The sequence below is a fragment of the Lissotriton helveticus genome, chromosome 8 (assembly GCF_964261635.1).
Source record: "Lissotriton helveticus chromosome 8, aLisHel1.1, whole genome shotgun sequence".
In the NCBI taxonomy this organism is placed as follows: domain Eukaryota; kingdom Metazoa; phylum Chordata; class Amphibia; order Caudata; family Salamandridae; genus Lissotriton; species Lissotriton helveticus.
The window spans coordinates 72,116,539-72,143,966 of record NC_136069.1 but is presented as its reverse complement, the minus strand read 5'-3'; the positions used below and the strand labels follow the sequence as shown (position 1 = coordinate 72,143,966).

The following is a 27,428-nucleotide window of genomic DNA, read 5'->3' as shown; positions in this document are numbered from 1 at the left end:
ATTCACAGGCAGACTGTCACCTGTGTCCTCCTCATGTGCACACCAGGTAGCCTGAATGGGTGTCAAGGCAAAGAGTTCAGTGAACTGACTGAGAATCTGTCTGCAGTCAGCGTGTTTTTTCAGCGAGGCTGTTTGCAAATACCACTTAATCAACTGTACCATCAATAGGGTAGTATGAGAGGAGATCAGGGAGAGGGTCACTCTCTTCATCCTGTCCCTCATCAGTAGCCATGAGCAAGCTCATGTCAGCCCTGTCAAGTAAGGCTGTAGGCGGTTCAAATGAAACACCCTTTGTGGTCTTTCAGGAGTACCTAGGTCCCACCATGTAGGTGACCTCACATTTATTTTCCAGGATGGTATGGGGGCCACTCTACTTGTCTTGGAGGGATCTTGGGGCCACAGGTTCCAAGTCCCATACTTTCTGCCCTGGCTGGTAAACAGTCAGACCAGTCTTTTGGTCATGCCATAACCTCTGAAGTTCCTGACTGGCCTCTAGGTTTTTGCTGGCCTTTTTCATGGACTCAGCCATGCGTGAACACAGGACTAGCACATAATCCAGTGTCTTCCTTAGGAGCTTTGAGAGGCTACTATCATCCCTCCTTCACTAGAGTAAATGAATCCTTTAACTGGATGTCCAAACAGAAGTTCAAAGGGACGGTACCCTACTCCCTTCTATAGAACCTCTAGGGAGGCAAAAAGAAGGTAAGCTAATTGGATATCCCATCTCCTCCTGAGCTTGTCAGATAGTCCTGTAATCATACCTTTTAGGGTTTTGTTGAACCTTTCAACTAACCCATTGCATTGTGGATGGTTAGCTGTGGTAAATTTGTAATTTAGTCCACACTCTTTCCACACGGTTGTCAGGTAGCCAGACGTGAGGTTTGCACCTTAGGAAAGCCCACTCTGGTAAATATTCCCAGGAGGACCTTGGCTACTGCTGTAGCTGTAGTGGACCAAAGGGGAATAGCTTCTGGGTGTCTGTGGCTTGGTCCACCACCACCAGGACAGAACTGTTCCTAGAGGCTGTAGGTGGAGCTAGGGGAACACCATTGTCGATCCCTACCCTTTCAAAGGGTACCCCAACCACTGGTAGTGGGATTAAGGGGGCTCAACAGTGCCACCAGTCTTACCACTGGCTTGACAGGTGACAATGGAGCGACAAAACTCATGAGTGTCTTCGGACATATGGGACAAGCCTGACCCAAGTCTTACTTTTCCCAAGATGCCTTGCAAGGAGTATGCCATGTGCAAGGGGCAAGAGGAACTCCCTAAACGTCTGAGGAACAACCAACCTCCTGGTGGCACCAGGCTTGGGGTCCTTAGCCTCAGAATAAAGGAGTCCATCTTCCCGAAAGAACTTGTGGGTCCCACTGATATCCCCTGCAACAGCTTGCTGCCTAAGGCTCCCAAGAGGGGGAAGGATTTCTGCTCCAGGTTCAATCCTCCCTGGAGTGTCCCCCTGCTCCCGGCAGCTCATCCAGGTTAGGCCCAAACTCCTCTGGGGCAGTTCCCTCACAAGGGGCAAGATCATCTTCCTTAGAAGACAGATCCTCACATGAATAGTGGTCGAAGGATACATTTTTGCACTTCTTACTTCTCTTGTTGGTAGCAGTCTGGGACATTATTCCAGGGTCCACTGCTCTTTTATCTCCCTCGTCTTGGCCTGTGCTGTAGTCATCATAAATACTGCCTCAGAGATCCCAGGTATGGCTGCACGAATCCTCAACTCAACTTCAGCCCATGCTGACATTTCCAAATAATTGCTTCTAACATTCTACATGAATGTTAGAAGATACCACAGCCTTTTTTGGGCCAGTAAACCTCCCCACCCCTAGCTGAGATTGATCATTTGTATTTGTATTTGTATATTGTTATTTATAAAGCGCACTATCGCTCCGAAAGGAGCATCCTGGCGCTAACAGATACAGTGTGTCGTGCGGTGTGAGGGAATTAAATGATAGTATTAACAAAGTCTGATGATAGGCTGAAGATCCAAGTCTTTAGTTGCTTTCTGAAAAGGCCTTCTGTCTGAAGGAATCTAAGATCTTTGGGCATGACATTCCAGGCCTTAGAGGAGAGATGCGTCAGGGTTTTTCCCCCTTTGGTTTTAAGATTAAATTTAAATTTAGGCATAGAAATCAGATTGCAGTCTGAAGATCTTAGCCTCCTTGATGGATTATAATGAATGTATCGTTTGGTGAGATATCTTGGACCCGTATTATTGAAATCCCAGTGGGAGATCATGAGCATCTTGTAAAGAATTCTCTTATTAAGAGGCAGCCAATGTAAGGCCTTCAAAGCCGCCGATGCAGATGATCGTCTAGGTAATTTTAGTACCAGTCTGGCTGCGGCGTGTTGTACGCTTTGTAGCTTTTTTAAAATGGCTTTATTTGTTCCAGCCAAGAGCCCGTTACAATAATCTAGGCGGGCAAGGATTAAAGCCACCGCTACGGCCTTTCTAGCGTCTATGGGCAAGAAATCGAAAAACTTTTTCAAGGACTTGATGATGCTAAAACAGCTTCCAGCCACATTTCTAACATGCTGGTCAAAAGATAATTCGGCGTCAAATAAGACACCTAGATTTCGCGCTGAGGCAACAGCCGATGGAGGGGCTGGAGAATCTTCGGGGCCACCAATCAGCGGGACGAAACTGAAGTTTTTTTCCCATCGGGATGATTTCTGTCTTATTGACATTGCATTTTAACTGGTTGGTTTCTAACCAAAGGAAGACGTCCTTTAAACAATTATTGAAATTTTTTAAATTAAGTTCCGCCTTGCTGGGATTCCTATCCTGAGGGACTCCGATTGACACCTTCTTTTCTTTAGATAGGAAGGGCCCCAGAGTGACCGTTTGGGTTCTGTCTTCCAAAAAGGAGGTCAGCCAGGCTAGTGCCACCTCTGAGATTCTAGCGTCTCTCAACCTGCTGAGCAGTATTCTATGCGAGATGGTGTTGAATGCCGCCGTGAAATCCAATAGGATCAGGACGGCATTCTTTCCTTCATCTTGAAGTGTTTTTATAGAGTCTGTAAGCTCTATCAGAGCTGTTTCCGTAGAATGGTGTGGGCAGAAACCTGATTGTTGAGGGTGTAGAACATTATGTGTTTCAACATAATTTTTTAGTTCTCTATGTACCATTTGCTCAGTGATCTTACTTAAAACGGGGAGGAGAGAGATTGGTCTAAGATTAGTAAGATCTGAGGTGGGTTTATTATTCTTCCTCATGAGTGGTTTTATGATGGCTTTCTTCCACTCTAAAAGGACTTTGCCTGTGCTGAGCGACGTATTAACAATGTTGTTTATTATAGGATTGACAACGTCAATTAACTGATGCAGAATCCGAGGGGGGCAGGGGTCCGATGTTGACCCCGATTTATACAACAGGATTGCTTCCCGTGTTTGAGCTAGGGAGACCGGTTGGAATATGCTAATGTTGTCCTTGTTATTTGATTTTATATTCCTTTGGGCTGCAGGATCTGAAGTCACTGGTTCTTCAGAAGTGGGAAAATCCCTCTGTAGCAGATTAATTTTTTATTCGAAGTAATCCGCAATTTGATTGCAAAAAACTAATGAAGGGGGGATTTCGGGTTGAAGAACTTTTGGATGCGTAAAGGACCTCACTATTGAAAGCAATGTTTTCTGCTTTTGTTTTGCTTCATTAATCTCCTTGATGTAGTGCGCTTTTTTGGCAGACTTGATGCTAATAAGGTATAATTTCCTCTGCTGAGTGTACAGCAATTTATCTGCAAGTTTTTCGCCATTTACGTTCCTTTTTCTTACAAAGGAGATGGAGGTTAGCAAGTTCCGGGGTAAACCAGGGGATATTTTTCTTTCCATACTTTCTCTTAACAGCAGAGCCGGTGGCAGGGGTTCTGTCTGTAATTAGCTGTTGTAACCAATTATGGAAACATTTTGAGTCGAGAGCTACTTCTCCCGTCATGCTTGGGACTTGAGACTGCAGAATGGGTTGGCGCCTAAAACTGTCCTCTATTTCCCTCCAATTTTTGAAGCTTTCGAAATGCTGCTTACCCTTAGCAGATTTTTGTGCAATAGGTATTTTCACATAGAAGGGAATAAAATCATGGTCAGTCCAGATCAGTGGCAGTGGGGATTGGGTCTCTAAGAAAGGGAGATTAGAACAGATTCCATCTAACGTGTGGCCTGCTTGATGTGTGGGCTGGATAATTTTCTGCTGTAGCTCAAAGATCTCCAAGGTATGCTTAAAATGACATGCTGAGACCTCTGAATTAGATTCCAGCTGTAGGTTGAAATCCCCTAGTAATGTAAAATAGGGGTATCTAAGCAGGGAATGGCCGAGAACATCACCTAGGGACTCCAAAAAACTAGTTGCAGTCCCGGGAGGGCGATATACTAGGCCTCCAGAAAAGGAGGATGTTTCGCTTAGTTTGATGGAAAAACCTATACCTTCTGCTCCTTTCAGGTGCTCCAACTTAAAAGTGTGATATTTTTTTAAAATTTTTATTTTGCAGTATATCAGAGGAAACAAGAGGGGGTAGGGAAACAGTAAGAGGGGGATCAGGAAGAAAGAGAGAAAGACAGGCGACATACCGCCACAAAACCCACACAGGGGGAGCAAAAATAGGGAGGGAATCATTCGAAGAAGAAGGGCAGTAAAGCTCCAAGGTCCACAAGAAGCTGGCAATAGTCCGACAAAGCAGCGGGGAAGAGTCCACTCAGTTCAGTTCCTAGCTCAGGACAGCCATCGCAACAGCGGATTCGGTACTCGTAGACAGAAAGACCAGCCCAAACTCCTTCCAAGGCCCAGTAGCCCTCCCTAGTCAAAGCCAGTCGCAACTAAAGAAGAAACTCAAGACAACGTCCCCAACCATCCCCCCACCCTCGTCCCTCCCCAACATCGCCCTCCCCCCAGTGGCAGCGACCAGCAAGCATACACCGCACTACAGACATTCCTGAATCAAATTTGGAAGAGATGAAGGGACCGCAGCGTTGATGGACACACAGCTGAATGTAGGCCTCGGGACAGAAACCTCACAAGCGGGCCCCAGTTGTACACAAAGTTCTTAAAATTCCCCAGGAAGATGTCAGAGAGGCGTTCCATGCTCAACAGACGCCACAATAGGGCATGCCACAAGGAAATAGCGGGGGCAGATGGGGACTTCCACGCAGCAGCCAGAGTCATTTTAGCCGCACCCAGACACAACCACATAACACGTTTATCCGCCCTAGTCTGGTGCTCGAGTAGTGGGTCCCTAAGCCCCAATAAGACAAAAGCCATGGAGTCCGGGATCGGATAGCCCAAAATGTCCTTTATGTGGGATAGGATCTCAGCCCAGAATGGCTTGATGGTGGGGCACTCCCACCATATATGGCTAAAGTCTCCCAACATCCCACAGCCCCGCCAACATCTATCTGAAGCAGTGGGAAATATGTGGTGTAATTTAGAGGGATAAAGGTACCAGTCAAAGATGAGTTTCATATGTGCCTCTCTGAGGTCAGTAGAGTGATTATGCGCCATCACGTCCCTCCATAGGCCCTGCCACTCACTAGTAGAAATGTCCCTCCCCAGTGTGAATTCCCAATGGCCTTGATATCGCGGCCGCGGCGTCACGGCAGAGTCTAGCAACAGTTTGTACAGGAAAGAAATCGTTCCTTTCATGGTGGAGGTACGAAGAAGGAAGGACTCAAATTTCGACAAGGGTCTGGTAGCAGCGTCCACTACAGCAGGCGACGTCGCCCAATGCAGGAGTTGGAGATGTCTGAAGCGTTCCGTTGGAAGAACGCCATAGTCCCGCATACAGTTGTGGAAAGTGAGTGAGGGCTCTACAGCCACCCTCCCTCCAAGCTTCAAAGGGACCCTCCATCAGAGCCGGGGGAAAGGCCAGGTTGAAGTGAATCGGGGTGAATGGGGACGGGAACGTGGTCCAACGGTCGTCGCCGCTCACCGTGTCCCAGACCTTCAACACTGTGCTCGTGGGAGTGCTAATGTAAGCATTTTTGGGCCGGTCTGCTTTAGGCTTCCAGGCCAAATCCCAGATGGAGCGGCCCACAACGCTCCGATCCATGTGGAGCCAATGCTTTTCCGACAGCTGTTGGGACCACTCCACGATGACCCTCAGTTGTGCGGCCTTGTAGTACAAATGCATGTCCGGAAAGCCAACCCCCCCCTCCAAGCGTGGGCGCCGCAAGACCGAAAATGGAAGCCGTGCTCGGCCACCCTGCCAGACATATCCCAGCATCACGGTCTTCAATCGGCGGAAGTAGTCCAGCCCTATCGGAATAGGCAAAGCCTGAAACAAGTACAACAATTTGGGAAGGAGCACCATTTTAAGGGCGTGTATCCTGCCCAGCCACGAGATGAATTTAGGCTTCCACCGTTCCAGCTCAGTCTTAACGGAGGATAACATCTGCGGGAAGTTAGCGTGGAACAGGGCATTCACGGTGGAAGTCAGCCGTACGCCCAGGTAAAGCAAGGACTCCGACGCCCAAGCGAGTGGAGTAAGCAGCCGGGTCAGTTGCACCTCCCCTGCCGATAAGGTCAGATTTAGGATGTAGGATTTATCGAAATTAACCTTGAAGCCCGCCACTTCCTCGTAGGCAGAGAGTACCGAGTGGACATGCGGTAGTGACAGCGTTGGGTCCCTGATGGACAACAGGACATCGTCAGCAAAGAGCGAGATCTTATGCTGCTCGCCTGTAAATGGAAGTCCTAGAATCCTCTCGTCCTCCCGCACCGCCAATGCTAATGGCTCTATACTAAGGGCAAAAAGCAGGGGCGAGAGGGGACATCCCTGGCGCGTCCCTCGGGAATGACGAAAACTTGCGGACCTGTGGCCGTTGACCAACACACGAGAGGTAGGGCCACTATAGTTGGCCTCAACCATCCTTATGAAAAGGGGGGAGAATCCGAAGGCCACTAGCGTCTGGTGTAAAAAACCCCAGTCGACGCGGTCGAAAGCCTTCTCCGCGTCGAGCCCCACGAGCACCGCAGGTATGCGAAATCGTTCCGCCTTTTCGATGAGATGTACGACGCGGCGCAGGTTATCGTGAGTCTGCCTGCCCTTAATAAATCCAGATTGATCAGGATGGATGAGGGCAGGCATCAGATCCTGCAGTCTACCCGCCAGAATAGAGGAGTACATCTTGGCATCCAAATTGAGAAGTGCTATCGGGCGGTAAGATGCACAAAAGGTAGGGTCCTTCCCCGGTTTGGGGATAACAGTGATCAACGCTTCGGCCATAGAGTCCGCGGTCCTACCATCAACCGCCATTGCGTTGAAGAGGGAGACTAAGTAGTCGCAAACTTCAGAGGCGAACGTTTTGTAAAAGAGGGCTGTGTAGCCGTCAGGCCCTGGGGCCTTGTGCATCTTCAGGCTTTTAATGGCATCTAATACCTCCTCCCGGGTGATGGGGGAGGACAGTAAATCATTCCATTCTTTAGAAACTTTCGGTAGAGGCAGACCTTCCAGGAATGTGGATTGTGCTCCCGGATCAAGAGCGTCACTCGAGTAGAGCGCCGCATAGAAGCGTCCGAATATGGCTGCCTTGTCCGCATCTTAATGCCGTACAGAGCCCGCCTGATCGCGAATTCCCCCTATATAATCTTTCTCGCGTTTGTCCCGGAGTTGCCGGGCAAGATGGCGCCCGATCTTATTGCCCTGGGAGTAGGAGGTGCGCCGAAGTCGCAGGAGGGTAAACTCCGCCCTGTTATTATAATGGGCCCTCTGTTTCCCTCGCACCGCCGTCAGGGGGCGCAGAGTCACTCTGGAGGGGTTCTCCTTGTGGGCCTGTTCCAAGGAGGCCAGTTCCGATTCAAGAGCCTCCCCCTCCGTGCGCCTCAGCTTGTTCAGGTTCGCGTTGAGGGCGAGGCACGTGCCCCTTAAAGAGGCCTTGCACGCGTCCCATGTGGTATACACCGATGTGTCCGCAGGGGGATTGAGGAGAAAAAATTCACCAATAGCCTTGCGTAAGGCCTTACAGGACTCCTCATCTCGCACCAGAGCTGCCGGGAAATACCACTTATGCCAACCATCCCCCCCGGCGGCCCAATGCAGTCCCAGGACCACGAGACTATGGTCCGATAGTGAGAGTGGAAAGATAGTAGCCCACTGTATGTCCCCCCGAAGAGCCTGACTAACCAAGATATAGTCAATGCGGGAGTATGACTGATGTACGTTGGAAAAAAAGGTGTAATCCCTGGTCTGAGCATGGATAAAGCGCCAACTGTCGATCAGTCCCATATCACTTAACTGCCGTGTAGTATCGTCTGAGAAGACGCCAGTGTCTGCCCTGCGGGCCCCAGAACTATCCAAACTCCTGTCCCATACCATATTGAAATCACCCAACAAGAGTAAGTGACCCTCCACAAAGTCCCCCATCCTGTTCAACAGACCCTGCAGAAAGCCATTCTGTCCCGCATTAGGGGCGTACAATACAGCAAAAGTACACAGGCGGCCATGTAACCATCCCTTCACCAGCAGCCAACGGCCTTCCTTATCCACACACACTCCCTTGGGCTGAAAATGCAGGGAAGCCCGGAAGAGTAGGGCCACCCCTCTATGCTTCGAGGTCGCAGACGCCCTGTAGATAAGAGGGAACTGCCTATGACGAAGCCTCAACTCATCTCTCCTAGCTAGGTGGGTTTCCTGGAGGGCCACCACATCCAAGTGGTGATCCACAATGTACTTCCAGAGTTTCTGCCGTTTCTGCGGGGAGTTAAGGCCCTTTACATTCCAGGTCCCTACGCTGATAGGCATAAGGGATCATAAAGACTCCACGCCATGCACACATCTAAACAGCCACGGTGCCTGCACCGGTCTCGCACACGCACCTGAACCCACTCCCAAGGAAGAGAAGCAGACACAGGGACTCGAGGGAAGGGTCCCAGATGAAATACAGAAGGGAATATCAACAAAAACACCGTCAGCACACAATCATCACACACTGTCGCCGCCACCACCCCACCGACCCCCATCCCCATCCCCAACCGCCCTGCCATGACATCCACAGTTAGAGCGCTAACAAACCCATCTCCCACCCCCCCCCAGAACAAAGAACAACAAAATGCAACTCAAGGCACTGAACCTGAACCTCGCGGTCTTCAGTTCCAGCAGGTCGAGGTTCGGAAGTCCCCTACTGGACTGGAATCGGGGCAGGGGTGTCAACTTGGTGCCCCCCAGGTCCAAGGTCCGGGGTGTCTTTTCCAAAAGTACCATTATACCCCGGGAACCTCAGGCCAAGAGCCCCTCCGACGCCATGCCATGATGTCGGGGTCATGCTGCTCCAGAGCTCGTCTGGGAATCCGACGTGGTGGCGGAGGCCACCGATGCCACAGCGGCCCCTCTCTCCTGCTCTCTAGACGCTGGGTCCGGTCGTTGCCGCTCTGGGGACGGGCCCACCCTGTGCCAGGAAGAAGAGCGACGCCTCCTTCGGAACGGTGAGCCACGAGCCTCCCGAGATGGTTCCGCCTCCTCAATGCCCAGGAGATCCTTCGCTACCCGCAGGGAATTGATCTGTCTCAGCCTGTTCTCCCATCGAAAGATAATCCGGAAAGGATGACCCCAGGAGTAGGATACCCCGCGTTCCCGGAGGAAGGTTGTCACAGGCCGGAAGTCCCTTCGTTTCTGCAAGGTTGTCGCCGCCAGGTCCTGGTAAAGCTGGGGGTGATGGCCTCTAAATTGCAATGAGGTGATGGTCCTAGCTTTCTTCAGAATCCTTTCCTTGATCTGAAAGTCGTGCACACAGACGAGGATATCCGGCGGCGGGCCCCCTCCCCTTCTAGGCAGCCCCACTCTATGCACTCTGTCCATCTGGATGTCCCGCAGCTCCTCATCCTCTAGGATCTGAAGAAACAAGGATTGGACGTATCCACGCAGGTCCCCCGATTCACCATCCCACGGTACCGCCTTAATGCGAATGTTATTTCTCCTGGAGCGGTTCTCCAAGTCTTCTGCGTGGGTTTGCAAATCCAGATTCTGCTCCGTGAGCCGTATGACGTCCTGCTGGAGCTGGTGCACATCATTTGCCATGTTAAGGTCATGGTCCTCCAGCGTCGCGACCCGTTCGCCAATCCCATCTACGTCCCTCCGCACCTCCCGGAGGTCTGATGCCAACTGTGTTCTGAGTTCGGAGATGTCCTCCTTAATAGTTGCGAAAAGCTCCTTCATGAACGCTTTAGTCGCTGGTGCCTCATCATCTGAATGTCCGGAGGACCCGCTGGCTCCAGGCGACGCCGGTTGCTGCGATGACTTGGAGGCCCCCTCCTTCAACGTCTTCCCCCCCCTGCGCTGCGAATTGGACATGGTCGTGAATTGCCGCCGCACTCCCACCTCCAGGCCCCAGGTAGTCGCAGCCGGGTGGTCGAGGCTCAGGACAGCGACCTTCGGATTCGGGACACCCCGTTAGCAGTGCTGCGTCACTCTCCCAAGATCGTCCGCTGATCCGTCAGTGCCGCGGGCACCGGGAGTGCCCTCCAATGCAGGTAGCAGGTAACGGTCGGCAAGGTCCTCACCTCGATGCTGGCGTCTGGCACAGAGCTCCTGGGACCCCTCCGGTTGTGCTCTCAATGAAATCCAGGCCTAGGGACCCTCAGGATCGGCCTTCCAAAGGCCGCTATGCAAGGCCCTTCCGCAATAGAGTCTCGTGTGTCTTCGCACGGGGAGACCGTCCCTCGGGCGGCCGGGCACCTCGGCACCCCTCAATCCGGTCTCCGTGCTTTCCAGCGGTGGCCCCACTGCTAATACTGGGCGAGAGAGTTACCTCCCCGGATCAACCGAGCAGCCAGCAGACGGCGCGAGGAGTCCGCGCCGCGCGCCCCCCAGCTAGGAGGCAGCCAAGAAATTGTAGCGCTGATCGCCCTCCAGGGACTCTCCAAAATGGCGTCGCTGGTCTGCCCACCGAGTTCGCTTAACCCAGGCAGCAAAGCGTCCCGGTCGCTCGGACCGTTCAATATGCTTCCTCGATCAAGCAGCAACTGTCATAGGCCCTCCTCCGGCTCCGCTCATCCCTCCGTTGCTCCGGCTCACCTCCGATGCGCCCTGGTGGTGGGTCAGCCAATCACGCGCCCAGCCGGGCCATCTCCGCCGGTACTCGGCCAGCCAGTCCACGGCTTCTCACTGCTGGTGTCGCCGTGTCCTCCCTCCACACCGCACTGAGCTCAGCGTCCCTGCGGGAATGGTGCGGTCCGCTTCAAGCAGGTCCCAGCCGGGGTCGGCAGCACTGGTCGGGCCCACAAAGGCCAGGCTCCGTTTAGGCCGAGGCCGGACTTCCCAGCACTCGAGTCCGCTGCTTCATAGGCCGCAGCCCGGATCCGCGCTAAAAGACGCCGCAGGCCCCAACTCGCCCCTCTGGCGGCACCGGAGCACTCCGCCAGCCTTCACCATCCAGCTAGTGCCGAGCAGCACTCCAGGGACCCCGCTATTCGAAGCAATTTCGGTGCGGCGTCGGAGAGGCTCAGAGATGCGTCCTACTCCGACGCCATCTTGGCCACGCCCCCAAAAAAAAGTGTGATATTTTAAGTGATCTTTAAGAACTACGGCAATTCCTCCTCCCCTCCCCTTTTGCCTATCCTCTCTGAAAATCGTGTAACCCGGTGGGAGCGTCTGTGCGATATCGGGATTGCTGCTGTCATTGAGCCATGTTTCCGTTATAAATAGAAAATCCACATCCAAATCTTGGATGAGATCTCTAATGTCCTGACTATGGGCGCCCATGGAACGAGCATTAATCAGTCCTCCTTTGAAAAGCTGTGTGCCCGCATGTGTGCTCTTCTTGGTTTTGGGCCATGGCATTGTCCATCTGCAAGCTATACAGGAAATAGGGCCCATGATCGTTGCCATATCAAAGCTGCATCGACAGCAAGTGGCCTTATTTAGTTCTAAGAGGTTCTGGATAGTATACGAATGAGCTGAAGAGAAAGATGCAGAGTGTCCTGCGCCTGCCGCTGATTTGGCGCTGACGGGCGCAGACGGGCTTGCCTTTGGCGTGCCTTCGGCACGCCACCGGCGCGCCACCGGCGCTCGTCCGCTGCGCTTCCTAGGAGAGGGAACCATTTTATGCAGAGAGGGCGGGAGGGGCGGAGCACTAGTCTGCTCGGCAGCCCTGCTCCTCACTCAATATGGCGGGACCAAATGGGGCGAAATAGCTCCGGTTCGAGCCTGGGCAGTGCAAAATCGGCAAATAGTGCAAAATCGGCAATATTAAAAGCAAGGAGAATAGTAGTATTTAAAATATGGCAGCAAGATTATAACAAGTAAAAAGTGTTACAACAAATCGCGTCAAGTCCCGGCGTTGCCTAAGGACCGATCACACACTCGCAATCCTTGCCATGGGGTGGCTATTAGTGATAGTGTCTATGTTGGTTACTTAGTAAGTGTACCCAAGTAAGTATTACTCAGATTACACCAGTTTTATAGTCACCATGGTGACACTGGCATCTGTGTCCCTGTAAGTTATTGCATTCATACCATTTATGAGGGGAAACTGCCTGTATTTCCTCATAGTACAGGCCAGACAGCCAATGTGGCAAGATCAATGCAACCCTCTGATATCGGGACAGCCTCAGTGACTAGGCCAGATCCCACTGTAGTTCCCAAAGTGAACCTTGTGGAGGTTTACTGCTACTAGTGCTATTGGTAGGGGCACTAGGGGCAGTAGTAGCAGTCTTGGTGCCTTTCTTAGGACAGTTGGAATAATTGAGCCTCTTGCCTTTTGCTTACAAACAAAGCACCAAGGAGGTCTGTTACTAGTGGAAGAGGAGGATTGTGACCAACCCCCAGAGAAAGATTTTTGTGGACCTATAGAAGATTATTTTGTTTTCTTCAGCCCTCTCCCCATCTTTCTCTTGGGTTTTAGATTTATCTTTCTTTTTCTGGTCAGCCCCACCATGAGACTTATTGCTCACCCTGTTGCGAACCCATTTGTCTGCCTTCGTCCCCAATTCTTGGGAAGAGGTCAGATCAGAGTCCACCAGGTATTGGTGCAGTTTTTCAGAGACACAGTTATTACACACAAGGCGAAACCCAGGAAGAGACATGACAAATGCAGGAGAAAGAATATGAGAGCGAAGACGAAGCCAAAAAATGGGAAGCCTATGGGCGGACCGAAGCCCACAAAATATATACAGCATGTCTCGAAGAGACAGTGCAAGCTCTGTCTAGCTGAGACCTAAAAAGAAAGGGACTAGTGTCCTCAATTGTGTTCAATAGGGAAAGCCACCCTTCGGAAAAGGCAGCCATTCTTTACTTGCTAATTACTGACCTCTGGTCAGATGATGCCTGCCACTTGCCTTGGTTGGTACCAAGGTGACACACATTACTAAGGTTTTTTTTATCGTTCTCAGTGCTTAAGAGGGATCATAGCTTTGCATTTCCAGGGAGACACAGATATGCATGTAATTAATGCCTGGTGTTGCGCCATCACCATTTTCAGCAAGCACATCATCTATAATCTTTTCTGGATTACTGGAATACATGAAATGAGTCACACAGGTTGGCGCGATTCAGTATGTTCCAGTTTCAAAAAAAGATTTGACCAAGGCAGAACGAGAATGCTTTGGTAAGTGCAATTTCAGATCTAAGAGCTCCCAACATTTACCGGGAAAAAAACTTAAACCGATGACTTTAGCGTAGATTGTTGAGGGAATGAGCCAGAGTATTGGATGGACGGTGTTCATGAACTTGCAGATATCTCTCTCCATATTCCAGTCCTCACCACACACATGCTTCCTTTGTTTTGCTTGAAGAGCGCCATTTGCCTGATTGAGGATCATCACAGGCATGATTTGGGTTGTACCAAAGACGTGATTGTGAAGCACTAAAAGCATAATTGAGCAGTACCCCACTGGTATTATTAAGTCATACCACTGGCATAATTTAGCAGCTGCCTGAAGTATTTGTGCAACCAGGGGTATACCTGAGTAACAAGGTTGGCATAATTTAAGAGGTCCTTGGCCTTACTATGAGCACCAAAGGAACATTTAATTCAGAGCTCAAAAACATTTTACAGGCATCATAGTTAAGTGCTTTGCATATCTCTGGAATGTGGTATCTTGAGTAGCTTCTTTAATCTGGTATATTTTGCTGCCTTTCTTGAGTTCTTCCTAATCAACTAGGAAACACAATACTGTATTGACTTCAACTTGAAGAAATGTTAACATTTTCATCAAAAGGTTGATATTTAACCAAAGTTTATTGTTAAAAGTAGCAACTTCACAGAAAGTGTTGTGATAAAATGTCCATTCCTAATACAAATGTACTTGACACCTGTGCAAATTCTTTTCTCTCAAGCTGTCGGTGTTGGATGACCACTTGTCAGAGCTAGAGGGAGGAGCCCTCTCGGACATGTTTGATTTCCTCTCCAAAGAGCTGGTGCGGCTTCAGCAAGAGCGGAAGATCCATGCCTTTGCAATGCTGGCTGAAAGGCAGCGGCGCATACGGGAAGCAGAGGAGAGTGGGCGTCGCCAAGTGGAGCAAAGGCGACGACGAGAAGAGGATGAAATCTTTAAGCAGGTTAGTGTATCATAAAGCAGACTAGCCAATGGCAGGTGTCCTGGCTTCCAGTGCCTGGGCCATGCATTTCAATGGACATCAGACAAAAATACAAATTTAACATTAAGTGCCAAGCCCAGAACTGAAGGCTGCCTATACTCTGTGATTGTTTTAATATCTTCATTGAATGATAAGAGTAAAATGTACAAGATACATCACCAGATTTAGGCCTGCTTCCGACACACATCAATAAAATTGTGTATTTGCTTCGAAATTAGAGGAAGCAATCATATTGTACTAACAAACATTGCATCCACCTTGCCCCACCTTAATCCTCTTTTGGAGTAGAAGTAACCTCCATCATGGCCAATCTCCTCCCTGATAAGCGACATAGCTTACTTTCTATAACAATATCTTATAGCTACACCCTGAATGTAATTGCTGCTATCTATACATTGTAAGGCTAATATAGACCAGTCCTTCTCCTCAATACACAATAGGATGAATCCTGATACCGTAGACTAGTTAAGGTTTCCCACTCCTGTGGTTTAGTTCACATGAAAATCATGTATGACTACTCTGTGAATCGTCAATGAACCTTAAAATAAACCAGTCTTAATTGTTAAAAAAACGTTGCAAGTTACAAATTCCAGAATTCGTTGTCATGTCTATTTTCTCTTCATTATATTGTGAATTACCAATTTAGAGTAAGAGTTGTACCACAGTTTCATGGTGTACCAAAGGTGTATATTTTGTACCACAGAGTTCTGTCCTTCAAAATGGACAATGTGTTGTCAAGTGCCTTCTGCATTTCTTCTTTTTGTGATCATTGTCCATCGTAGTTGTCCTTGGTGGGTACATTGTCAGTCATGGGTGGATAATTGGGTTTTTGATCAAGTGTCAGACCAGGGATAACATATCTCACAAGTGTATTACACATTGGAGCTTAACAGTGTGTTTTCCGAACATCCTGATGAAAGCCTAGGAGCCTAAGAGGCCAATAGAAGAGGCTGAAACATGTCGACAACAGAGGGTTGAGGACGCTAATCTCCCAACGGACACCTACAATTCATCATTTTTAACCTTGCCCGAGATACCCTATAATAAAGGGATACCGGGGTTATCTCACACAATTTATATCTTTTTACTCCCTGTTCTACAATATCAAAAAGTACTCCCTGAAAAATAGAGGAGCCCATCTTGGTTTTTAGGGGCCAGGATGAGACCCAGTAATGAAGCATGACACTAGTAGAGTGTGTGAGGGTCTAACAAACAAAACTAAGCAGCTGTTCCTGGTATGTGAACTAGCTCTTTCTTGAATAAATAACAGGGTTGAACTATGGGTATGGGGAACAAGATCAACACAGTTATCTTAACAGGTTTAAGCCATGTATCATTTGGCTCTGGACAGAGCTCTATCACCGATAGCGAAACATGTCACAGGGTTACAGAATCAAGAGGCAGATTTCCTCAGTAGACATCACGAGTAAAATCATGAATGGCTGCTAAAACAACAAAGTAGGAGAGGATATTTTTGCAGAATCGGGTACTCCATCCATTGACCTGTTTGCCATGGCACAAAACAAAAACATGCCAAGACTTTGCATTTAGGGAACCAGAACTTAAATCAGTGAGCAATGCGCTTTTGATCAATTGGTCAATACTAATTGTCTAATATTTTCTGCCGATTCCACTCATATCACCAGTAATAATAAAACTGCGGCGATCCGAGGCAAACATTATTCTAATAGCACCAGATTGGCAGACAAAATGGTGGTACCCTGACCGTCTTCAACTGTCTCTATTACACCACAACAAATTACTGTGCAGACCAGATCTTTGACTAAATTTCAGGGCCAGATCCATTATCCAAAACTTCAGTCACTTACTCAGCTGCTTGGTTACCTGTCTGCTCGGTGCCATTGCTACTAGGGGTTGAGCTCATATTAATTTAATTACTTTGAGGATTCATCCAGATAATGGTAGTCATGTACCTCAAATAATATTCTAAATTCTCACAGTCAGTACTGCTTTTAAAGCGTTGCATGCATTAAGCAAACCACTGCTGTAAGACAAGAAATAAGAATGGGATGAGCTACTTGTTACAGCCACGTCTAGATGAATTGGAATTTGTGACTTTGGCATAAGTCATGAATCTAAACGCATAACATTGAATCAGCCGAGTTAGTGGAGTGACATAAATGTTGAACAATGTAACTCTAAGGGACGAGCCTTAGGGTCCCCAGGCTAGGTAGATTGGGGTCTTGAGACGCGCCAAGTGGTGTACACAGATTGGAACATGACAGTCAATTAAGAGGCAGTCACAGCCAGCATACCACCACTCACTCCCACAGCAAAGAACCTGTAAATTAGAGTTTGGTGCCAACAATGGCTGACAAATTTACGAGAATCCAAACCCTCTCGAACAACTATCTGTGTTGATTCATTGCTGTACAATGAATGGTAAATTAACTGATTAGAGTGCCAAACGTTTCCAGGGAGCAAGTTACCTGAAAATTGATTTTGTTTCTAGAATTTTGATAAGGAGCTGGAGAAGAAATATCATGCCAATAGTTACTAGAAACTACTGGGTCAGCGGTAGATTTTTTGTAAAGATTGCGGACAACATGAGCATTTTTCCCAGATTGAAAGGATGGTAACACAGGAAAGAGAAAGGTTACACAGATCTTGAAACGTCAATCTGATGACATAAGCTACAATATAATTCACGGTGGAGTCCATGGATAGCAAAAAGAAAGTAGATAAAGGGTTCCTCCTAGCTAGTCAGAGTCATTGAAGAGGAAGGTAAAGAAGTGCTGCACTTAGAGATAATTTTGTTCTTCAAGAATTGAGCTAGATTTTTGCAGAGATTGAGAGGTTTCAGTCGAAATTTTACAGCACGTTGGGTTGCCTAGTGAATTAAAAGTTTTAGAAATCTCTATTACTGCCAAATGATTTAATCCATGAGGCATGGCTCTGGCAGTGCATAGTTGTATTTTATATCTAAGTAGCCTCTTTACCTACAAGCTCTGTTAGCCTGTTGGCAGAGATATTTTAAATTACGCAAGCTGAAGACTTTTGATGTGCTCATTCAAAAGATTCCATAAGCATCAGTGTGTTTAGTGACTCAGAAATCCAGTAGTTAGTCACTTTTGCTGCTTTGGACATTGAGAAATGAAGAGAGGCCCTACTTTTTGGATGCAAGTATCTAATTCAGAAGGGCTGAGTTTAGCCCTGGCTTTTTTGGCCAGAGATAGGTGTTGTCTTAGTTTGAGAGGGAAGCAGGAGGGGCCAGGTGAAAGGACATGTTAAAGTAATTGTACTATGTAGTCTGTGAGGCGGCAGTGCATTGTGATTTCTCGTGTCAGTTTCGCTCTACTGTGGGAATAAACTGTAATTTGACCTTTGCACTGTGCTAATAAACATGTTAACGACTTCATATTTTTTTATTGGGTTACATATATTTTTCATAGTCTCCATATATTTATTTATCTAGGTTGAGAAAGATGTGAGTGGGACTATCAACAGAGTGGACTAAGACATAGGACCTGATCATGATCTATGCGGACAGGTTACTCCACCACAAATGTGATGGATCTCCTGTCCGCCATATTAAGAGTTCCAAAGGATATAATTAAATTGTAATTTGGCGGACAGGATATCCCTCACGTTTGTGACGAAGTCACCTTGTCTGCCAAGATTGTAATCAGGCACATAGAAATGTACTGAACTTAAAAAACAGCATGGCATACAACATATATTGAGCTACTTCGAGATCAATGTGCTTCTAACTACAGCCCACAGTTGTCCAGGTGCTATGTTCCATAATTGTAAAGAGAAAAGTGTCAACTATGAGATACCTGCTCTTTGTTGGCCTGTAATATTTGCTGGATCACAAAACAGTGGGGAAGCTGACAGCTAATCAGTCCTTATTTTTTGGGTTTATTTTTTTTATTTGTATGCCTTTTAGTTCTTTGGCAAGACAGGAGGGAGGATAGCAATGCTCCCTGGACAATAGGGGTAAGAGTAATAAGCATCTCTGCACCCTTAGGCACGGCCTGTAGGAAATAACCCAGTCCACTTAGTGAATTCAGTGGGAGGAGAGTAGGGTTACTACCGACCATTTTAGTACAATATCCATTGTTGCACAAGGGAACAGTACATTTATGAGTGCAGCTTCATCTTAAATTATTCTTACTTTTGTGAACATCAAAGTGCCTGATAAATCGGTTGCTCCATTTTGGCATACCAGTCTATGCCCAGCCACCATTCAGTTGGGTAGATGGGGGGACTTCCATCTACGGGCATGTCTCTCTTAGCGATCAGTGAGGCTACCCCCACCATTATCTGTTCGGTGCAGGGGCCGCCCAAGTCCTCCAGGATTCCAAGAAAGCCAACTCTCAGTGTTAAGTCTACCACTTTGCCCAGGACCTTGGGATAGTTGTATGGCTTTGTAAAACTCTGAGCCGGCTAAGGAGAAATTTTGTTGCAAGTGTTGAAAGGAGCAAAGATGTCCACCATGCCCACTCTGTCAGACATCGCCTAGAGTTGTAAGCTCAATGTTGTCTCCGCTCTTAAAGCCCTCAAGCTGGACTGTGTGACCTTCCCACAGAGGAGTAAGTTGTGTAAGCATTTTGTTCCAGCCCGAGAAGCCTAGGGCCACCTGCCATATCTTTGGCCAGGTTCAGAAGGTGACTGGGAATAGGGCTGTCGTAGATCAACCCTAAGGAGTTATCCAAACCTACCTGGGGAGAGGAGTTGGCTTAACGGTTAGGGCGGTCGACCTCGAAACTGGGGAACTAGGTTCGAGTCTCTGCAATGATGCTGAACATCCTGTGATTCTGGGCGAATCACTTCATCTCCTGGTGCCTAACAAAAATTAATGTGTCCTCATGTAACGCCACTAGTGCTATGTAAAGCGCTCTGATGCCCAATACCTTCGAGTCAAGTTCCCGCTATATAAAACTCTGTTTAAATAAAAAAAAAAAAAATACCCGTGTAAGTTCCAGATGGTAGGCCAGATCATCCAACCCCCAGGTGAGCCAATTATTTAACTTGGTATTATTTGGTCAATATGCACTATAATTGCTGTGCTTATGGCTTTCACTTGTAATTGTAGTGTGTTTTATCTAGGTACCTGAATCAATATTCCTATTCTTTGCCCTTGTCCGGTTATAAGCCAATAATATCCCTGCAACGGCATAGAAACCCTTTTTCATAATACGGTCATAGCACATGCTGTCACATTAAGCAATCCTATTCCTCCAGCCCCCTAGAAAGCACAACGAGTTCTTAAACAAATCCAAGCCTCCAGCAACCTGGGAAATCCCCGCTGCTATTGTTTTGATTTCGTCCGAGAACTCCTGTAAAGCACTGTAAGAACGACCAGTTCTTAGTGACATCTTTATTGACGTCTTATGTCCATCCTTACGTCAACCCTGGCACCTTTCAGTCATAAATATACCGACGCTGCCTTAAGCAAACACACGGTGGTAATCCTGGAGCAGAGCAGCTACTACTTCCGAAGAGCCCAGCTGATGCGAGAGCCCACGGACGCTGCCCCTCCCTTTTGACGCGCTGAGAAAGACGCTGTCTTTTCTCTTGCCGAGAAATCCAGCCTCCGGCGTTTCCAGCTTACCCTTGCGGGTGACTGGGATACCGAGTCCTGAAAGAGAGATACCAGCCCTCCTGCCTTCTAATACCCAGGTACTGAACTGACTAAACCCTTACAGAGAATTCTTGAGTCAGATTCTTGGCAAAACAAACTTAACTTAAACTGCTACTTACTTACTCCTTCCCACGTATTAGGCTTAGGTCAGGTACACCGGGGTAGGCGTAGTTAGAAGCACCAGTTGAGTACGATTAGTCAATGTATATATGTATGTATCTATTTTATCTATATTAAGTATCATATGGCTAAGAAACCATATCCATGCTTTTACAGTATTATTTTATAATCCTGCTTTTACTGTATGCACTTTACTTAACTATAAGTATTGCAATTGTAGCAATTCATTTCTCTTGTATGAGGAAAGAGACTGCTCAATAAATAACACCTTTTATTGAAAACGCCCGTCTCTCTTTTTCTCTGCAATCTGGTGAAACTAAGTACGCACCTTTGACTGAGTGAAATAGCTGTCTTTTGTTTTCACACGACTCTAGAGATATACTCTTATTCAGGGAGAGCAAAGTTGTCATGTTTTATGGTTGTCAGAAACTAAATCCCTTCTTGTCTATCCAGGGAGGTTAAACTCCTCCTCGCTTATTCGAGAAAGTTTCTAGTGAACTCTGAGCTAGCTGGCAAAAACTTAAGTCTAATATAGTCAGTAGAGACCTAGATAACCTCAGTCCTACGTCTACACTGCTGAAGATATTATTCCAATGCGCAGAGCCTATTGGGACTATAGGAACTACACTACATGGCGCCCAACGTTTGGTAAGGCGATAAATCTAACGCAAGACGTTAGAGTAACTCAGTCGTGCTTTTTCACACAGACCCTTTCTCCCGTAAATACTCCAAAGACGTCTGGAGTGGGTCAAAGGTTAAAAATCTGCCAAAACTTAGTAGGAAGAGATTTCTATGTATAGTTTTTGGTTTATTCAACGTTGAAGGATACAGTGTTCCAAAATATTGTGCACCTAATCTTTGTTTCCTTGAAAAACCTACTCTGCAACAAAAAACCTTCCTGTCAGAAAAATGTCAGACAACGAAGGAGATATGGAGACAGCTAGAATAGCAGCTCAACTCCTAGCGGAAGACACAAGTCTCCTACAGCAAGACCCGGATGCAATACTCATCCCGGTCAGCATAAGAAAAACTATAACTCTTAAACTAATAGAAAATGGACTAACATCGAGAGGTGGTACAGTCATATTCGTAATTGAGGCACATGAATATCGGCAGACAGAGGTATTCTATTCACGGATAAGCTTTCCAGCAGCAAACGCTGTCACACATGAATTCCACTATTACAAAATAGAGGAACCACCGGATGAGTACACCCCTTTCGAGGAGGTGGAAATCCCATTAAAATACCAAGAGCACCTGCTCTGGTTTAAAGGCGCCCTAAAACATAATAATCACATCACCAGGCTCGGTCCACTATGTAGACCAGGAGCAACGTGGCCGGTTCTATCCAGCTACACACCACATCCCGACATTGAAAAAATGTCAATACCAGAACTTTTGGTACAGTTAAAACAACTGATTAAAATACATAGACAATTAGTCCAATATGTAATGCGGACTTCAACAGTCCAACCAGCTATTAACATTCCACAGCTGACCCCTCATCAGGGGAACATAAACAAAATTACACCACAGAACATACAGTCGTGTCTGGGTAAAGTACCCGCAAAACGGGAACAAATTACATTCTGGTTAGCACAAAAAATCACTCAAATAGAGGCAGTATTTCCGGATACTACCCCTACTGAGAAACACAGAATTCTGACTATCTGTCTTCCAATGGGGATCGCACCACATGTAGAGGACTGTGACACTTGGGGCACAGTCTTTGCTTCCATTTACACAAAAACACATGGTGTTCCGTCCATGGCGGTAATACCAGATGTGCTAAGACAAATTCAAAACGAATACGGTCCAGAACCTGCTTTAACTCTGGGTATGAAATTACTGAAAGACTTCAAGCAGGTCTCAGCTTTATTATTATCTAACATAAAAAGGGAAGCAGCATCTGTGGCGATCCGCCAGAAATTGAAAGAAACAGATATAGCAGAACAACCATTTGAACTGGCCAGAATCATAGAAAAATCCTATGAAGAACTAGGAAGAGATAGTTTGGGTGGGAAACCAGTAAAACCCCAACTAACTGAAAATCCTGAGAAAATATTTATTACAAATAATTTAAACACTCCAAAAAAGAGCTGGGATGGAAATAAACAATACACTCCCAAAGAAAAAAGATTCCAGTCCAGAGGAAAGTCTCCTCGGCGGAGAGAAAGATCTCCAGACCAAGGACACAGGTCTCCCCAGAGGGAGCCCTCTGAGAAAAGATACAACCTTAGAAATAGGGATAATTTGAAGAAACCTGATAGATATCAAGATATTGATACACGTCCCTCTCGATCTTTTCAGACTTCCTCGCAGAAATCGGAAAGAAGAGGACGGTCAGAACACAGGGAAGAGCACGTCAAGTCCAAAGACAAAGAACCTGCTCATCAAAGTAAAAAACTACAATTTCCAAAAAAGAAGGTAGCCAGCATTAAAATAGTCAAACATGCCGAGGATCCTGAGGACACAGCTGTAAAACGGAGAGTGGGCTCAGACAATGCTAGACAGCATAGCTCGCAAGATCCTGATGAATCATCTGGAGACAGTGGACACAAATGAATAAATTCAGGTGGAAACTGCAGATACCAGAGTTAGCAAACCTCATAAAATATACGAAATACCATTACATATAGAGGGAGATAAGACTAGGAAAATAAGGGGTCTATTTTGGGATAACCTCTCCAAAGGCTATGACATCCTTTTAGCTGAAAAAGACTGGCCACCGGAGTTTGTAAGGGAGTGCCCTCATGGCGAAGAAATGATTATGCCTGCCTTCTCAAATCACATTTCAATTCATAAAAAATATACACTTGCAAGAAAGTGGGCAGTAGCCCAAGCTCCTGCATTATATAAAAACCATGTTGGATGGGATGAGGACTCTCCTCCTCACAAAATCCAGTTAAAATGTCAACCAACTGCACAGAGGCAGTACCCAATTAAGCAAGAAGCTAAAAAACAGGTCAGGGAGATCTTAGATCAACTTGAATACCAGGGGGTGATTGAAACATCCACCTCACAAATTAACAATCCTTTGTTTCCTGTCTCCAAACCAGACGATTCATATCGTCTAGTTTTGGACTACAGACACCTTAACTCATGTTGCAAAACCTTTGCAGTACAAAACTCACATAGTGCAGCACTAATGAATAACATCGTGCGCAAAAAATACAAAACAACATTAGACATCTCTAATGGATTCTTTTGTCAAAATATAGCACCTGAAAGCAGGTATTTGACTGCTTTCTCAATAATGGGCTCGGAGAAAAAATTCTGTCGACTCCCACAGGGGTTCAAGAACAGCCCAGGATTATTCTCAGCAAGAGTAACAGAGTTACTACAAATGTATGATGATGAGGCATTATCTTATGTCGATGACTTGGATACTCACTTGAAAAGAATGAACACCATAATACTTGGGTTCGCAGCAGAGGGTTACAAATTCAACTTTAAAAAGTCACGAATTGCCCATCTAGCTGTCCTGTTTTTAGGATATGAATTATCAAGTGAAGGCAAAAGCCTGGCAGACAATTTTTTAGAGAAATGTGCTGTAATCCAAGCGCCAAGAACGCTGAAAAACTTACAATCAATTCTAGGTTTCCTGAATTTCGGAAGAACTTACATTCTAAATTATGCAGAGAGGGTTAAACCTCTCTATGAACTAATCAAACCAGATTTTAAAACAATCAATTGGACTCAAAAACACACAGAAATTTTGAGGTCATTGCAAACAGACATGTTAGCTAAAACAAAATTGCAAACACGCGATAACACACGCAACCTTGTAATCCGAGTTATCCCAGGGAGATGCGGATTCACATACCTAACCTCTAATGAGGGAGAAACTGTACCAATAGCATACAAATCACATTTGTACACAAAAGCTGAAATGAAATTTAGCTCAACGGAAAAAATTCTAACTGCGGTTCAGACTGCGGTAGCAAAAGAAAGAGCCCTAGCACAAGGTAAACGAATAATCATCGTTACACCTGTACCAGCTCTAGAAGCAGTAACAAAGGCAAGCATTCCAAATGCTAAAGCGCTACATCCTAGATGGATCCAATGGGTTAATTCTCTTGCTGCAACAGACGTGGTCTACGAATTTGATCCTAATTTAAAATCACAAGAATTTCTCCAATATGAATTTGAATGTCCTCTGCCGACCGAAATCTTGCCTCTTGAACACTACGGCTGTGTAATATATACAGACGGATCAGCACAGCCCGCAGTTGGGGGTAAACAAGCTTACAGTGCTGCGTGCGCGATTGTTAAAGGTCGTTGGCACGAAGGAAAATTTAGACCACTGGTCACTAAAACACAATCTCTAGGAGATTGTACAGCTCAGCGAGCTGAACTACTAGCATTTAAGATGGCGCTTGAAAATACCGATCGCGAATTCCCCACACTCCTAGTGTGCGATTCATATTATTGCGTTCAGTCTTATAATGAATACTTGCAAAATTGGGTTCTAAATGATTTCAAAGATGCAAAGGGTGACACAATCAAGCATAAAACGCTTTGGGAACAAGTGGTTCTTTTACAAAAGGAACTACAAAAGACTCACGTGATACATACACTGAGTCATCAACGTGATGGCGTTCACGTTGCAGGGAATTCATTGGCTGATGAGGCCGCGAAGGCAGCTGTGCAAACGGCTTCCGTAGCTGCTATCACCAGGTCAAAAACAAAAATAGACAGCAAGATATTGCAAGCTATCAGTGCTACAGTAAAAAATACGATAAAAACACTCCTGAAAGGCTTTCCAGTAAAGTACTCATACATAACTGATGCGAATAACGTTCCATTTGCTCGAATCCCTGGAGTGGGGGATAGGGCAATTCCAAACATGGAACATAGGTTAGGACTAATTATAGCGGCACACGAAGGGCTCACTTCTGCACACGCTGGTGTCTCGGCCACAGTATCATTATTAAAACAGAGATACTGGTGGCCACAAATGAGAAGACAAACTAGGAACTATGTTCTAGATTGTGAAATATGCCAAAAAATGAAAGTTTCGACAGTGAAAAGACCAGCACAGACGCCCCTTCTAATCCCAGATAAACCATTAGCATGTATTTCCCTGGACCACTGTGGTCCCTTACAAAGGGATGGTAACTATAAATATATCATGGTCGCAGTAGATTCATGCACGAGATTCATTTGGATGTGGCCCCAGCGCTCGGCTGACGCCAGAACTGTTATAAAAGATTTATGAGTCTTTATCGGCACATACGCAATTAGCATGCTACATTCTGACCAGGGTCCTGCTTTTAGCTCTCGAGCTTATAAGGAGGCCATGACCAGCATGGGCATTGCGTTGCGGTATTCTTGTCCCTTCCATCCTGAGGGAAACGGGCTTGTGGAAAGAAAAAACCGAGACATAAAGCAATCTATAACGGCAAAGGTATTAGGTTCGGGGGTTGGGTGGGTCAAACATTTAACAAGTGTCCAACGTAGTCTTAATAATCTGCCAAGAAATTCTCTAAAAGGTTTCAGTCCGTATGAACTATTGTTCGGGACTAGAATGCATATCCAGGACCTCGATAGTCAAACTTCAGTGGTAGAAGGAAAATGCTTTGATATCAAAGATCTTTTGGCTATTTTACAGGACTTAAATGAAACAAGAAAAGACCTGAGCAACATAAAGTTGAAACAACAGCCAACAGCCACTGAAGAGAAACCACCTGTCCCAGCAAGGCCTGTCTGGATTCCAAAGATTGGGGATCTGGTCAGAGAGAAAATTGCGGTGAAGAAGGAATTTGGGCCTTCTTACAGAAAAGCAGTACCTGTCTTAGCTGTCAACGGAACAAGATCAGTTGTACTACCGCCCCTTGCTGGTAAAAAGGAGAACCGAGTTGTATCCATCGACCTGGTTAAACCACAATCATGTGGCCAATAATAAGTAGTAGGCCAAGTGGACTCCCAAGAAGTAGCAGAACACCAAAGTTTGCTACAAATCAAGAGGTTCAAACTGAGAGACTAATCACATTTGATAAACCTACAGTGAATCAACAAGGACTATGCAACAAATCCATGGAACTTATGCCTCTTGAAACCCAAATTACAACAATTCGTCAAGAAACACCTGTCTACAACGATGTAGCCAGAGACTATACTAATGAAACAAAGAAAAATCCAGAAGCAATTCCAATAATTGACAGAACTGCATCAGGCTACTTCATCAATTTCGATGACTTTTCTGAGGATCCGAGCGAACCTGAAGAACAGCCAACAACAACAACTTTTAAAGACAAAGCTAAAGAACTCTTTCATCAACTAAAAGAAACCTATCTGATTTCTCCATGGATTGAATTTTGGGTGGTGCTAGGTGTACTTTTCCTCCTGCTTTGGCTCATCCTGGTGCTATGCTTGGGACACTTCATTGAGGGAAAATATGTTACAATGGACACAGCAAGCCAGAACATCAACCTGGTCCTAAAGCCACACAAGTCTTCACACATCGAGAAAAGAGAACTTTCTTCAGTAAACTTCACAGCCAATCCATTACCCGGTGGGGTAGCATGGGACAAAACAGATTACGATATATATGGCCCGGTCGAGCTCTTGAAGTAGCCTCATCAATTTAAGGTTTCATTAAGTGACTTTGTAAAACCGAGTACATTCTCTGATGATTGGGACTTTGAAAGTATTAATGATATGATGTCAGACTTAGTTATGTCAGCAAAATTTACAGAACATGATTATTTACAAGGTTCATCAAATTATGATCAGATCTACTGCTACAACCATTATGGTAACCATTATTTGCATAAATCTGCTCAACCTAGAAATGTTTTAAATTATAATCAATGGGAACATTGTGCAACTCCACCAAAAGGTAGTTCAAAAACATTTTATGAGAAATTCCCATACTTCTCAGGGTTTAACACAAGTGACGCAGAAACATTTTATTTCAAACTGTTAAATAAGACAGGAATGAAAACCATGCTGACAAATACAAAATTAATCTATTCAGAATCATTTTTTTTAAAAATGAATACATTTGGTTTTGATTTTTGGAATAATAACATTGAAACAAAAACGATCTGGGGTACTAAAGATTGGCAAGTCCAAGGTATAGAATCGTTATTCAGAGCCTGCATGATCCCAGAACAAATTATATTTTTGAATGACACAATTCAACAAACAACCTGTCTTGGCCTATCCAAAA

The 27,428-nt window shown here is 46.1% G+C and overlaps 1 protein-coding gene across 1 annotated transcript in view; it reads left to right on the top strand.

The window, feature by feature from the left end:
* The window catches only part of CFAP91 (cilia and flagella associated protein 91), a 449,409-nt gene that overhangs the window by 380,847 nt on the left and 41,134 nt on the right, over window positions 1-27,428 (top strand). The window contains exon 14 of the mRNA XM_078656654.1: window positions 14,263-14,484. Within this exon, the coding sequence (XP_078512780.1) occupies window positions 14,263-14,484 (222 nt within the window). The remainder of the gene's footprint in view (window positions 1-14,262; window positions 14,485-27,428) is intronic.